Source organism: Motacilla alba, chromosome 2, assembly GCF_015832195.1.
Source record: "Motacilla alba alba isolate MOTALB_02 chromosome 2, Motacilla_alba_V1.0_pri, whole genome shotgun sequence".
NCBI lineage: Eukaryota > Metazoa > Chordata > Aves > Passeriformes > Motacillidae > Motacilla > Motacilla alba.
In genome coordinates this window covers 48,129,020-48,144,882 of record NC_052017.1, presented here as the reverse complement: position 1 = coordinate 48,144,882, position 15,863 = coordinate 48,129,020, and the positions used below count along the sequence as shown (strand labels likewise).

The following is a 15,863-nucleotide window of genomic DNA, read 5'->3' as shown; positions in this document are numbered from 1 at the left end:
AATACAAATTCCTTCTGATGGTTCAAATGCAATGCAAAATTCCTGGCAGGTTAAACCTGTTCTGGCATAAGTTCAGTGCTTCTCCATGAACTGGTTAAAGCTGTATAAGGTAAAACTGTATCAAGCTAATCAAAACTCAATATGAGCTTCAGTAATGTGTCCATGCCTCATCACCGTCACTTTTCCTGCCAAGTGCCACATGTGTTAAACATAGCCTTCCTGTCCTTCCCTACCTATGAACTACATAATGAAGAGGAAGTAATTACAGCTGGGTAATGAAGTTTTGGTATCTGGTGTTGGAACAGGAAAGCCCCATTTGAAAATTGGGTACTTCCTGTATTCAATTAGTAGGAGAAATCTAAACATTTGTTTTATTTATATATCCAGTAGCTAGGTGATTTATTTATATCCAGTTGCAGAGAGCATTTTATAATGTTAGCTTCTCCTGTAGAAGGGTGGAAGGACTTGGAAATGATGCTGAGCAGGGCTGGGAGTTAGACTCAGTGATCCTCATGAGTCCTTTCCAACTCAGCTTATTCTCTGATTCTGTCACTACCTAATTCTTCAAGATCAATACACATTGGTATTTCCTATTTCACTGCGCCCTAAAAGTCTTCTATGTGAACACAGTAAATTTAAGATAATGGGCAATTTATTTTAGATCCTTCTGGGCTGTCCCTGAGATACTTGGATATCTGTGAAACAGTACTTGGGCATTAATGTTTTTAAAGGTTTGAGTGAAGCATGCACTAACAGTTTGATTTTCAGAAGTCAAGAGAATTACAGTAGCTCGATAACACAATCAGGCTGCAAAGGCTTAGCCTCAGAGTCTGATAATACCTGCCCCCTACAAGGGCTATCTTTGGTTTTGAATAAGAAAAAGCTTGGTATGCAGCAATCTGGTGTTCAGTTCTGAGCTGAAAATGAGTACCCTCTTAAACAGAACACAGTCAATCGTATTTGAATGCTCTTTAAGCATTCCTCTCTTGTTTACAGTCTTCCCTTTTCCCTTCACATTGATGTCACTGGTGTAGTGCACCAAATGCTACAGATCTTTCCTTGCAGCATTGCCTTCTCCTGGTTGACTTGATAATAGGATAACACTAACACATTAATATCTGTAAATGCCTCGCTCTGTTGTGTGGCTTTCATCTCACAGATGGGTAGCACTGGAAGCACTTACATGATTGGAAATGCTGGTGCTTCTGGAGAGGACACTAAAGCCTTTTTCAACAGTCAGAGCTTTATCTGAGTGTTCTGGTGAAGCTGTGGCTTCATGCATAGTGGGAGTGAGCAAGCAAGGCCATTTGCTAGGTATGAACTGCCCTTCTTGCAAGCTCAGCAGGCAAGATCTTGTAGGGATATAACAGATCGATCTATGGCCTTTTCGGCTGTGCTCTTGCAGACTGGAGGTGAAGCCATTGAAGATTGGTGCTGACACCATTCCTGTCTAGATATTCCAGAAATAAACATAGGGTTTTGCCCCTCTGTTGATTGTAAGTACAGCTGTTTTGTAAGCACCATGCAAGCCACAAGCTGCTGCTTTCTTCCCTCTTCAGTGATTTGGTGGTAGGTAACTGGATTATATGAAGCTTGTATTGCCTTGTGGTTCTTCCAGTGTGTTATTTACATTATTTTGATATTACCATAAAATAAAGCTTTTGTGAAGTGGCTGTTTCTTTTCATAACTGGAGGAGATTGCATGTTTTTTAAAATGTCCCTGGCTCTGACAGAAAATAGTTTGTTATTATCTGGCATGAATACAGGCTGATGAGATTTTATTATCCTTGGCAAATATTGTGTAAGTTCCACATCTGAAAGCGTCCAATGTGATTTCATATGTTCTACATTTCACTGCTCTCAGAGGAGACAGTTTTGTGCAGTTTCAAATCAACACCAAATACTGGGAATGTGTTGACTCTATTAATTACTACTTGGACAGGATCCAGAATACCGGAGAATCTGAAGAGTGTCTGAAACTCTGTTCATCGTGGTTATGTTGAGCTGTAAGCCTAAGCCTTGATGGCTTCATGTGAATTTATGGAGAGGCCCCACAGACAGATGTTCTGAAGATTTGCATTTTGGCAATAAATTATCTCTTTGTGGAATGTTGTTTCCAAACTACTTTAGCTACTACTGTGGAGAGAGAAGAATATTCTTGCATACTCAGGAATTCATAAACTCTGCACTGGCTGTGACTTCTGTGTACGTGTGCTTGTTTGAGAGGAGCATATGACTCTGCAGTGTTGCCCTGTGGGCTTGAATAAGCACCTTGTGTTAATTTCTTTGGCTGAGTTAGGGTTCATGTCACATCTCTGCTCCCCCTTGCAGGCATGAGTTCTTCCCTGGCTGCAGGTGATGAGTTCTTCCCTGGCCCCAGGTGGTGAGGTGCATTATTTCTGTTTAGCATAGACCTCCCATGCTCGCTGCCTGCAGGTGCTTGGAGGTGAAGTGTCAAAAGAGTTAATGGTTTTGACATGAAAGGGCTGGTTGGAAAACTCTGCTATCAGCGTTCCTTACGGGTATCTTGGAAAGGACTAGTGTGTGTTAGTAGGGGATGAGCATATGAATGAAACAGATCAGGGCATTTCCTTGTTTTCATCAGTTGGCTGTCTTAGGGCAATGTGGATCCACTTTTATGTACCTATGCCTGTAAAGTACCTACTTTACAGAGGTTTGGAATATGAGAAAGTGTTTATTGAAGAAGTCATAGCTGGAGGGAGGGATGTGACTTCTCGTAGTTATCCGTGCTGCTTTTTGTAGAGGGGAAAAAAGGTGGTAAAAATTCATTAGGATCTGAATCTCTGGGGGTGCAGTCCTGCAGCTTTCATGAACTCTCAGTGAAGTCTCTCTTAAAAATACAGTCAGACAATAATGGCAATTTTTCAGGCTGAAGAGTATTTATAATGAAGAGCTTACTCTAAGAATCTAAGATGCTTTTTTTCTTTAATTTTATTGGAATGTGAACGAGGCCTGCTGTTTTCAATGCTTTTTTTTTAAGAAATGAAATTTTAAAAGACAGTGAGGACCTCAACCACATAAGTGTTTATTCACCTTAATAAAGTTAAGTCTCTGTATTCTAGCTTTCATTAGAGAATAGTGGATTTTCAAAACCAATTTTCTTTTCATATGATTTTTGAAATTAAAAGTCCTTACAAAGTCCTGCCTAACTAAATCATCCAGTTTTTGAAATCTTATTCTCAGCAGTATATATGAGAAAAATTGATCAGAAAGTGAAGGAGGATTTTGTTGTTATATTGTTTCCATAGTCAAAGAACTCAAATACTACTTAAAATGGGAAGTCTGCCTTGCTTGGTATGAAACTGCTCTTGCGTCACCATTCTAATGTATATTTGTCTGTCATCTGTGTCTGCCTGTCATCTATCTAAAGATACACAGAAATGTATGGGGAACTTAAGAAAGTGAAATACGATATAAAGAGAAGTTTGAAATTGAGGCAATATGTTAGACAGGGCATCCCTTTTTGGAGCCAAAAAATGTATACGTGCCACCTTCTGTTCTGCATATTCCTCATAATTGCTGTCAAACAACTGGAAGTACTTCAAGGATTTTTTTTGCAGAACCATTCATATTATGAACTGTATCAGTTCAATCGGATTAATTGATTTGGTTATCTGTAGTTAGGTGGAGAAATGTAGGGGAAACATGTTTGGTGTGCTTGGTAAATTGAAAGGGTTTTCATTTGGTTGAGATCATCAGCCATCTGACAAGCATGTCCGTACCACAGCCCACACAAGCATTCATGTACTTGTTTTACATAAATGTGAGTGGCAGGGCTCATCAGAATCGAGAAGGTAGGATGCTTATGATATATAATGCTGTGTTTAGACATTTTCATATATTCTGAGGGTGTAACTTAGCTCTTATGAACTTCATACCAATTCTCACATCCTCAGTTCTGACTATTTTGTTTTTCAGGAGTATTGTGATCCTTGTGATGCATGGGTTTTTTCCTACTCTACAGTTAATATTGTGCTGGCTCAGTTGGTCTGTGTTTTGTTGCCTTTGAAATGCTTCAAAAACTTGAAGAAATATTAAGCTGTTATGTGCATTACAGGGGTTCCTTATAATCTAGAAATGAACTGTATCAGCAGAAGGAGACATGATGTTCAAGTTGTTCTTTGAATAACCTGCAAGGCTTTTGTAGTTTGGCATACAATCTGTGTTATTCTGCCTCCTCTGTGTAAGAGTGGTTTGAATCAAAAGCAAAGAAGAAAAGTTCTTATTTGGTTTCTATTGTGTATTCACTGAGTGGTCTTGCTGTAGATAACATCTATATTAGTAGAGGTGCACTGTAACAATTTCACCATCTTCAGAGTCTGAACATTGGTACAGGATCCTACAGGCATGTCAGTAAAATGGCATTCTCTGAACATGGCAATTTCAAGGCAGAATCGATTCCAGAATTTCTTTTTACCCAAGGCTGAAGTGCCAAGAAGACTTCCTTGAGATACTAAGTGTTACAACCTTAGGAGCATGCAGAAAAGTATGCCTTTCCCCTTGACTGAATAAGGTATTCAATGTAAATGACTTTAATTTCTTTAAGCTATTGTTTGGATGGGACATTTTAGCAATATGGGAGTAGTGACAAATGTATACCTGAAAGCAAATCAAAACCTGTGTAAAATCTCAGTCAAAGCAATTTGATGTTTGCCAGAGCATTTGAAGAACAGTTTTGTTACCCTTTCTATTTTAAACCAGAATCATTATCTTGCAAATGGTTTGCTTAAATTCCATCTGCATTTAAACACCTTATGCTATTCTTAATTACCATATATGAACTGAGAGTAATGATCTCATGAGAGCAGAATTGCTTTTATGAGCCACATGATGCATGAAAATGTACATGAACACCCTTATTTCTGGTTTCATTATTTTCATTGGAGTCTGGCATTGCATTTTTTTCTTCAGGGGACTATGGAGTCAGAGGACCTCGTTTTCATGTTGTAGTTACCTCTTTTCCATCTTTGCTGCAGAGCAGTTACTCCTTGACTATTAAGAAATAAACAGAAACTGGAGATACCAGTTTACAATTGCTGTTGTTCAGTCAGTATTATGACATTCTCTGCTACAAACGTAGAGAAATAAAAGGGTGCACAGTAGATGTATGCAGCTAAAACAAAGAAACTATGTAGCTGAGGAATAACACTGTAATTGGCTGACATGTTTTGGTTTAAGATGAACTAATATGTACTGCGACCAATATTTTAGTAAGAACATTAATAAAAGAATAATGTATAATAAAAACTTTGAGGTTATGTATCTACATGGTAACATGGGTAGCATTGAAGTAACAGATTACGTTTTCACAGATTTGAGGGTTTTTTAATACGAAAAGAATCAGTTTACTTCAGGGATTCAATTATTAACATGATTAGAAAAAAATTTTATTTTGTTAATGGTAGTTGAATTAGGACAGCCTTTTATTTTCAGTAAGCATTCTGTCATTTTAGTCGTATTTCTCTTTTGCATGAAAGATACAGATGAAAAAACATAGATATGTAGTACGCTTGAAGTTGAGTTGAATTTGACCCTTAAATACTGCCCTCATTCTGTCTTCAGTGTAAACTGTATACTGGACCCATAAGAAATTACTTATTCTGTAAATGAGATGTTAGGGTTAATGAACCAGTTCTAATAGCTCCCCGTATTAAATTTTCATCTAATGTAATTTATTAAAACTAAATTGTTTATAATGAAGGTGGACATGTGCTTTTTACAGCTGTTCTATACTGTGATGAAATACTAGTTAAGTGTTAATCAGAAGATATCTATGGTATATCTTCTTCTATTTTTTTCTTTTTAATCCACACCACTTAATAGTGTAAGTTTTATTAAACCTAGAAGGTTACTGTCACCTGCTCTGTGTTGGTAGATGGAAGGTTGCCCAGGAAGAGAGTGCTATGGAATAGCAAGTAGGTAATTTGGTTGAAGGAAGCTCTTTCTGGCATGAGTAATTAGTCCTTATGCTCATTCAAGCTGTAGTAAGAAAGTGCTCATTAATCAAGATTCTGTTTGGTCATTTATACTTTTATTTCACTGGGGAGAGATCTGGAAATTTGAGATGACCCCTGTGCTTTCCTCAGAGGTAAAAGTGCATCTGTAGTAGGTGAAGTAATGGTTTTATGTCTGACCATTTCAGAAGTAAGGTGTTGAATTTTGAGCAAGTAAATTTGGGAGGCGGTTTAGATTGGTTATATAATTGTCTTTTGCAATATTCTGTAGCCTGCCACTATTTTAACACAGGAAATAGGACTCATAGAAATGTAAAAAGTATTAGGAGTTTAGAGAAGTCTTTGTCCATTGTTTCAGCTTGCTTTTCCAGGGTAGCCTTGTGAGGCTGTCTCTTACAGTTTATTAGAAACAGGCCCTCTTCTTCAGGCCAGTGATTGTTCAGAGTATGCCTTCTGATCCTTGAGTCTTCCTGCTAGAGTTGGCAAAAATGTTTGTGGTATGAAGCAGAAGTCAGAACAAGAATTTGCTATGGTATTAATGTGTATACGTGAGGCATTTCAAGAGGACTGCCAGTTTGTTAGCCTGCTGGTTTTTGGTGAACCATCTTCAAATCTTCAGCAGTCTTCAAATCTTGAATTTACTTCCTTTTTCTCTCTCTCTTACATGTTAATTTTTGAACTTCTGAAATAGAAAAGTGTAATTTTAAATAGATTCCAGCAGTTATGCAACACTGTAATTTTCAGCCACTTACAGAATATGCCACATCCTTAAAATCAGATATTAATGAATTCCATAATAAACTGTGCTACCACTTTTGAGCCTCTATTAGCTGGAAATAAATTGGCACTGTGCAAGATGTTCAGTCTCAATAGACACCCTGAATATCAAGAATTAAATCCAACAGGGGAGAAAGCAGCAGAAGCAGGTCCCTCAGTAAAGAAATAATCTTAGTTTGATCACAGGAGGACAGCAGAGCATTTTGAAGCTCCTAAAATGGTCTCCGCCTGAGAGAGGACATTGTGCATCTGCCCCATCTATCAGAAGAGCTGGTATTTGCATGTGCCCTTGGCCTGCAGGCTTCTCCCCTGTGTTCAAAGCCTGTGTTCTGGCCCAAGGATACTGGGCAAAATGAAGTTTGTACTCAAGCAGATGCTCAGGGAGCCAAGTACTGTTTTTTTGCATCCATATCTTAAAACAGGATGGTTTTCTGGAAATAAGTTTTAGGAAAGCTTGTGAGGGTCATGAATTGTGCAATGATACCTCAATATTAGATTGGGGTTTTAAAGTACTGTATCTTTGAAATCCCTCAGGATCTGGCTCCCTGCTTGGTCCACATACAACATAATTTGGCATGAAAAAGATTTCTGTAGCATCTTGATAGATAGGCAAAAGTGACATAATAAAAACTCATAGTCACTGAAGGAAAAATGCTTCCATGAAGGGTTCCTGCCTCTTTTTCTCAGGCCTTCCAAACTTATTTGCAACCCCAATTAGAGGGGAAGAATGCCTGTGAAAATAACTTGTGATTTTCCACATCCCTGTTTAATAATTGCTGAACATGTTTAGAGGCCAGCTGCTGTTCTGAAAAAAATGATGAAGAATGTATGGTCTTATACTGGGGAAAATCTAGCATTTGGTTTTTGCAGATTTTTCCCCCCTGTTCTACAGAGAAGGCCTCACCTTGAAGAGCCATCTTGTACAGGATTGATTTTTCTTTTATAGCTTTGAATGTGCTTTTACCATCATAACAGAAGTTCTTAGTGACTCATATGATAAAAGCAGCAATCTGTTAATGAGGCATTTACCTTCAAATGCTTGCAATGCCATCTTGAGTGGTTTTAAGTATTAAGTTGTGATAATATAACTGCACTGTATTTTAACAATTAGCTATATTTAAATTCCCATTCTCGCTTTTTGAATCCATGTTTTAGCATCCATCAGCCCCTTAATACATGAAACATATTTGAAGGGTGTAATTTCGGGCCCTCATTCTTGAAAAATATTGTTCTGATAGAATTTATTCCACTAATTTAAACTGATGGGCTGGAATTCTGCTATTTTCACTAAGTTGGGTGACGAACTTTTTGTCAGTGATGATATTTGCTTCCATGGTCTGTAAATTCTCTAACTCTCAGAATACTTTCCTGTGCCTCCATGATCAAAACAGGCATTTGTACTGCAGATAGGGTTTTGCCCCTCAAGGTGCAAAGCAAAGAGACAGTAATGCTTGCATAGTTTTACTAGGGTAGTAGTGCAGAGCCCTAGGAGAGCCTTCAGCCTAAAACCAAAAAAAACACACAGCAGGCAGGTATAGTAGATACTCACAAACTAGCACAGCAGGGAAGGTCACCATACTGTGTCACAGCATGCCTTCCAAATAGAGGCCAACGTGATGTTGGACTGAGCAATCCATTTAATTAAAGATGGGTATAAATAACAAGAAAACACTGTTGAACCATCAGAGCACCTGCGTAAGAGTGCCCCAAATCTTCACAACTTCTTTGAATCCTGTCTGCAGCAGTGACTCTCTCCAGCTCTTGCTACTCTGTGGCTTTCCTTGTGGCATCCTTCTGTAAATCCTTTTTATCAGTTATTCATTTTGCTTGCCAGATGGTGATTCTGAGAGTACCCTGGGTGGTGTTTTTCCCATTCCTAGCCCCATTATCCTACCTATTTTTTGTTTCTTGTTGCCATTCATTCAGGAGAGGGGTATTAACCTGCTGTCCCACGTAATATGCATTAAATGAATGTTCCACTGCAAATGCAAAGTTCAGGTTTTTTGGCCTTCTGCCCATCCCAGTGATCTCCCCTTTTGAACTTGCATTCCTGTGTGGAGTTCTTTCAGACAGCTGCCTGGCTATTACCTGTGAGGCTTTTGCAGATGACATGCACTAAGTGCTTGCTAGATTTTTTAACTGCATCAGGCACTGTAATGGCAAACCCATCTTTTCCACACATGGTGAGGTTGCTGCTTCTTTTGAAAGGCATCTTGCAACAGCCTGTGTGCTGTGGGGCTGTCAGAAACATATGCCTCATAATAAAGATTTATGTGCTGTATAGAAGTCAGCCCTGACAATACCAGACTGTTTGTGAGCTGTGCTGATGCAGTGACTAAGCCTTCAGAATTGTAACATTCAAAGCTTTTGCTTATCTCTTTCCATTTGTCCTTTTGGTTCAGAGTCTGTGCTTCCTGACTCTTAGACAGTTATTTCAGAGCTAATTAACTTATTTTAAATGAGTGCAGGCTTTTTTTTTTTTTCCCTCTAGTATTTAATTTCTTATCTCCTGTGCAAATAGAGGTCTATGAAACTGCATTAGTTTGCTTGGCAGACTCAAGGAAATGCCCTGCTACTTCCTTAGTCTGTGTATCATAATAGCTATTACCATTCTTCTGTATGTTTTTAAAATCTGTAATTTGATTAAACAGTGAATACCTGGTTAAGGTAGTTAGGGCTTGGGGTTTTTTCTTTACTACTTACAAGGGCTGACTCAGATTCAAAAGCATTAAATGAGCATGTAATGGGGAATTTTCATTAAAGAGTCCGTGTGAAAAATATGCTTGAGGGATGAACTCTGTTTTCTGTCATCCAGAGATAAATCGAGAGGAACTCTTCTACTGAAGTGAATGGAAGTAGCTCACATTAAAATCACCATAAATATAGAAGAGAAAAAAATCATCTAATGCCATCAAAATCTTCTCTTTTTTTCCTTCCTGACACAGAGAAATACTTTACTGCTTACTCCAGCTTTACCATTTCCAAAATACAAACTTAATTGTAAGGAATGAGTCCAGAAAAGTGCCTTTGGGGCCTTGCTTAAGTAAGGACTGCCCATAGCTTTTGAGGAGCTAGAACATCAGAAAGGAAAATGGCCAACTTGTAAAAGAAAGAACAGACACAAAAACCATCTAAAAGGTACTGATGGAGGTTTGTTCTGCTATGGATTTTTTATTATATCACTGATTCAGTGTTTCCCAAAATGTCAGCATGGTTAAGTATAGAAGGATTCTGGAAGTCATCTTGTCCAATTCCTGGTCAAGCAGCACTGCCTGGACCCAGTTGCCCAAGACCGTGTCCAGGACCATCCTCAACGTGTTCTCTACCCAAGTGATTCAGAACATTTGGTTTCATTTACTGGCTTTTAACATTTTTGCCATCTGTATCCTACTAATAATTTATTTGTACAATAGATATTGGAAAAGAAAATGCAGTAGACAGTATTAAAGAGAAAAACACAAGCACACATTGAATATCTTCTTTAAAATAGTCTATGTTTCTGTCTAATGATGATTTTCAATGCTTGAGGGAGGCCTGCAGGCTGGTGTGCCTGAAGACCCTTGCTGGTGTGATGTCCTAGATCTCACTGACAGTCTTCCCTCAGGCTTTGCATCCCCATGAACTCAGCTGGTCATGCTCTTTGAGACCTTGCTGCTAACAGTGGCCCAGAGCTGCAGAGATGGCTGAGAGAGGTGGACCTTCTCATGGTGCTGAAGGTACCCTGGTGCTCCAGAGTGCTCTGCACATTTGCAGAGTCTCTCTGCCCATACAATTTTTTTTTCACGACTGGAGATTGATCACCTGCTGGGCTTGTAGATTAATTTTATTAACAGGCACATACTGAATCATTAATTTTGACTTGTGGCTTGATCTTATATTTTTCTCCTATGAAAAACAGAAACATTTTATAAATAGTAAATGAAGTGAAAATGGGATTTAAAATTTAAAATAATGCAATGAAATATGAAAATCATGTTATTGCTTAAATAAGTTAGTAATTGGAGGAGACATTTTTTCGAAAATTTTTCAAGCTTTTTTCTCTGACTTTTTTCTCTCTAATGACTTTTCCCTTGAATTTTAAAATCTAATTGATTTTTCTTTGCATATGGTTTATTAGATGTTCTGTTGATAGTTTACAGCTCTAAATTTTACACTGATGGTACAACTGCAGAAATTTAGTTTGCGCTTTAGGATGAAAAACCAGAAAAATAGCAATTCTCAGATAGTCCTGTGAAAGCACAGTATTTGAGTGCAGGAATCTTCATTTCTGGCTGCACAGGCATAGTGCTCATTAATGGGAGCAAAGGGAGAACAACTCACCTAGCAATCCACTAATGGGGCTTTGTAGCCTTTCTGTTTATGAGGAAACATAAGGAATGACTCATTAGATTATGAAACTACTATGTAGAGAGCCATGATCCTCTGGGCTTTTCCTAAAGAAGGCTAGTAGGGCATCCAGAGAATCTAGTGACTTGGGCCCTATAGCTATGGATGGTGGTCAGAGATTTCTTGAATTGTCAAAATCTATGAAAATTGGGATAGTGGGTTCTGTTGCTTTGTCACAAAAATGCAAATTGTGAGCAGAAGTGGAAGTGCTCAAAATTCATAAAGAAAGAGAGGCAGGATAGCTAGTGTGCCTTACTGTTGAATTTCTTACAGTTTATTACAAATGTTTCCTGTGTATCTGACAATGAATTGTTATGGACTGCAGTTATGGTGTGAATGTGTGCTGTATTTTGATTTGAAATCCATAACACTGTAACAACAAAATGGTTGCTAATTTATGCATCTGGTTTAATTTTCTGTTTTGAAATAAGATGAATATGAGAGGTTTTTTTAAAGTTTGTAGAGGACTCTTATTTGCAAAAGCACTTACTTCTTCAAATTCTGCCTTTTGATTTCTTCACCGTTGGTAGCGTTGATGTCAGCAGAAGCTTCATGTCTTGTTTGTGTAGGTATCTAGACATGAGCATCTCCTACCACTGCTGCAGTTGGCAGCTCTTTCAGCACTGAGCACAAAGCTTGTGTTCCCTGACAAATCTCACGGTGTATTGCTGCTTTTAAAACACAGTTTGTGCAGTAATAGCCACTCAGTCGGGTGGCTCATGAATGTGAGCTCAGTTCTTGAGGCCATTGGTCACCCTAGTGATGGGGTTGGGCTGAAGACACTGCAGTTTAAACACTGCAGGCTTAAAACATCACCACTCTGGGAATGGTGCAGGCTGGAGTGTTACTTATTGACAGCTATGAGGCGTTGTCAATGACCAACTTGGCCACAAAAGTTGCTTCTCAAAGGTGTCTTTTTGCACAAGGCAAGATGATATAAGATACTGCTTTTTGCAGAAGGTGAGAACATGGAATGGCATCATAACATCTTATAAACCTGAAAATGTTGAGCCAAAACTCTGGGGTTTGACTTTTAAAATAAATAAATAAATGTGTTTAAATCAGTGAACTAATTGATGCTCTATGATTCTTCTGGGGTATTTTTCCCACTTAGTGGTGATGAGATAAAATTTTGTTTAAGCAAAACATCATCAGTCCCTCCCTTTACCGGTTTTGCTTACCAGGAATGAGGAAACTCTTGGGTGTCTGGTTTTGGTTTTGTGTTTTTTAAGATTCCTGCCAGTTTTTTCCTTGCTTTTCAAGATGGATAGGCTTCACTAAGCGGCAGTGTTGCCAGAGATCCCAGCTACTGAAGGAAGCAAATTAACATACAGTATGGTAATTTGTTTTCCCTGTCCTTCAGTCACAGTGAGGAGAGTCTAAATATTTTAGTGACTGGGACTTTGGATTCCCATTCCTTGCTACACAACAACAACAACAAAAGCTATTTATAGCAATAACAGTTAGCAGCCATACAGCGGCCTCAGACAGCTATAGGCAGCATCTCACAAGTGTTAACTGCTTTTGCACTGAATGCCTCTGTGAAAACAAAGAGCACTGAGAAATAAAGATCACAGCAAAACCAAAAGAAAGATTTTTTTATTGCTATGTTTTACTTTGCTGGCAGACCAGAGCAAAGGTTTTCTGAACATTTAAAAGATGAAAAAGGTGAAGAATCCCAGAAGCGATTTATCTTGAAGCGAGATAACTCTAGTATTGATAAAGAAGACAATCAGGTTGGTTCTCGGTTCGAGAGTTGCTGAAATTTGTTCTGTTTTTGAAGGTGGGCTGACTGATGTTATTGTTGTTCTTTTGTTGTTGCTCTCCTCCTCCCCTGCCCTCCTACCCCTCCCCGCCTCCTTTGGCACATGTACACCGTGGGTGGCTCCGAGCCCCAGCGTGGCCGCTTCAGCCGTGGCAGTGTGTGGGTTTGCATGGGTGGTTTGCTTGGCGCAGGACTTGCTGCATGCCCACGGGAGGGGGAATGCCGGTGGCTCTGGGCTGCGTGGAAGGCTGTGTCAGTCGCATTCCTCTATGTCTTGCCTAACTATGGCAGTGTTACGCTCCCTGTAGCTTCCTTCTTCCGTTGTACCCATTCAGAGTTGGATTTCAGTATGGACCAGTGATGAACTGATGTAGCCTAAAAAGGAGAGAGTGAAAAAAAAAGTGTAAAAAAAAAAAGCCCCAAAGATGTGATGGTGAGGCCAGGTTGATTTTTTTTTTTTTAACCATCCTAAAATTATGTTTTGACCAAAAATAAGTGAGGTTTGTCTTTTGCTTCCCTCCCTCCTCCTGTGCCCTCACCACCTTTTACTGTCTGTGTAATTTACTTGCTTGTGCATGTACTGTGGCAGACGTTCCCCCCTGTGTTGCCTGTGCCATAACACTACCTTAACTTAGGTGAGCTTGATGAGTAGGGGAGCACCAGGGAAATGTGTCTGTTTGTGCTGCCTTTAAAAGTGGGTGTTGTGGTGTTTCAATCCAGTGCAAGCTGTGTATGTGGAATAGATAAACAAAAAAAAAATCTGAAATGGTTCTGATGTGATTTGCTTTTATGAGAAAATTCTCACAGGTAAGAGGACAGCATATGATTTCTTTGCTAGGGCTATGTTTGTGGAGGAACCAACCAGTGATTCTCTTGTTGCCACTTCCCTTCATGTTTTCAGTAAAGGACTGGTTTTTTCTTTCATTTTTTTCACCCTTTTTTCCTTGACTTTCAGTTGTACATGGCAGCCTTGCCAGTTGTGCTGCATACAAGCTGGCTTTGAAAACAAATCCCAAGCAATTTCAGGGTGTGGTGACTGTGGGGATCACTCAAAGGAAAGCAGCATGACCTGTCCCACCCGGTGCTGGGGGGCAGGGGGAGAAGGACCAGTCCTTGAAACCCATTTGTCAATTAAGCATTTCCCTCATCTCCTCTTCTCCTTCCCATGGCACAGCCATTTCCCACACTGTGGTTTACCAAGAGGCAAAAATGGCCCTTCCTTTTCCAGCCAAACTTCAGTAGAGGGTTCCATACAGTGTGAAAATGGTTAAAAGTGTTGTGCCGAATATCTGAGACTTCTCCTTGCACCCACAGACTTTGTGGGTTTCTTCTAGGGTTTACAGTTTAGCTCCAGCAGCCTAGTTACCCTCTTTCTTCCTTGATTTCTTAGGTAGCCCACCACTACCTGCCCTCCTGCTCCTCACAGCTGGTAGGAGAACCAAGAGATATTAGCAGTTGAGAACAATAGCACTTAGACCTGGGGTGAGGACACCCAATTTTAGGATGGTGGGTCCACAAAAGCTGTGCAGAAAGCCTCATTTTGGCCACCTGCTTGATGAACCCATGTGCAATATCTAATTGGAAGTCCTTGAGTGCCTAGTCTCACAGGGTTCTTTGTGCAGGAACGACAGCTATCATTTTCGTGCTTCATTTGTTTAAGTGAACATTTATTATTCTCAGCTGACAGTTACTTAATGGCAGTTTCTAACAGCTCAACTTATATAACCCTCCTGGTTTTCTTTCTGCTCAGCAAAACAGAATTCTTCCATTTAGAGATGACAGACGAAGTAAATCAATTGAAGAGAGAGAAGAGGAGTATCAGAGAGTGAGGGAGAGAATATTTGCACAAGATGTGAGTAGTTATTTTAATTGCCTCTTTAGTGCCATACCTTCGCCGGTAGTCAGACAGTTTTGCCCCCCTCCTACAACAACACTGCAGCTGGACTTGCCCTGTGGAGCTGGAGGTGACAGGGAAAGCAGATTGGCTCAGAGGGTCTCAGAGGAGCTTTAGAGGTGTGGAGGTTGGCTTCTGGAGAGTGAGGTGATGAGAGTTGCAGGGATAAGGGTAGAGGAGAGATCAAGCCTAGCATGTGGTCTGGGGAGTGCCTGTCCTGTTTCTTTGAATGTTCATGTTCACATGGCCTAGGTGTATTTCCTTTTTCCTTCTGCTGGCCAAAGAGCAGTGATTTAAGTGGACACTCTCAATAGTTTCAAATAGCTGAATTATTTTATATTTCTTTCAAGGTGGATCAAATCTTTATGTGTCGTTCTGCAGAGACTCCCTATGGGTTTTGGTTTTTTGGGCCAATGCTGTAGCATCAAGATACTGAGAACAAAAAAGGGCAGGGGTTAAACATGGAGTTGCATCATTTTTTTTTTAAATGACTGATTAAAGAGCTGTACTCCTGCCATCAGAAAGAGTCAGTCATGCTGTTGATGATTATATTCTGAAAGGAATAAAATTAAGCAGACATTAAAATTCTTGCCTTTACCAAAAAATCAGAACTTGCATGACAAGGTATATTGCTAAGGAAATTACTTAAATCTGAAACATCTGTGAGCAATACCTGATGTTCCTGAAAAAAAAAAAAAAAAAAGAAAATCACAATTTGCTATAATACTGTAATGATGAGGTAATGAAAGAAAAAAAAGAAAAAAAGTCAGCATTTTAATGTTTTATTTCATATCTCAGTGGGAGTTCTGCCATTTAGGAGGAATATGGGAATAAATCCAATTAAAACGAATTTTGAAAATCATATTGGGCAGTGTCCTTTTAAATTAAAACTGTTCATATGTTGCAGGACTAATAGTACTATTAGGAATTGCATATGTCCAAGTTGGGGTTTTTTGGCAGAATACACTGTATAGTTTTAAGGTGTGTGTTGTCTCACTTGCTTCTTAGTAAATAGCTAGCTACATCTAAATGTTTTTAGCTTCATTTTTTCCTGGATGAGATGATT

The 15,863-nt window shown here is 39.2% G+C and overlaps 1 protein-coding gene across 33 annotated transcripts in view; it reads left to right on the top strand.

The window, feature by feature from the left end:
- ARPP21 (cAMP regulated phosphoprotein 21) overlaps positions 1-15,863 on the top strand; it is a 288,923-nt gene that overhangs the window by 198,501 nt on the left and 74,559 nt on the right. For 25 of the 33 annotated variants that reach the window (XM_038127607.1, XM_038127609.1, XM_038127608.1 and 22 more), the window contains 2 exons: positions 12,766-12,874; positions 14,654-14,755. The exons of 3 other annotated variants lie outside the window; for them this stretch is intronic. In XM_038127607.1, coding sequence (XP_037983535.1) covers positions 12,766-12,874; positions 14,654-14,755 — 211 coding nt within the window. The remainder of the gene's footprint in view (positions 1-12,765; positions 12,875-14,653; positions 14,756-15,863) is intronic. 5 more of the 33 variants (XM_038127632.1, XM_038127631.1, XM_038127637.1 and 2 more) reach the window with 1 other exon arrangement.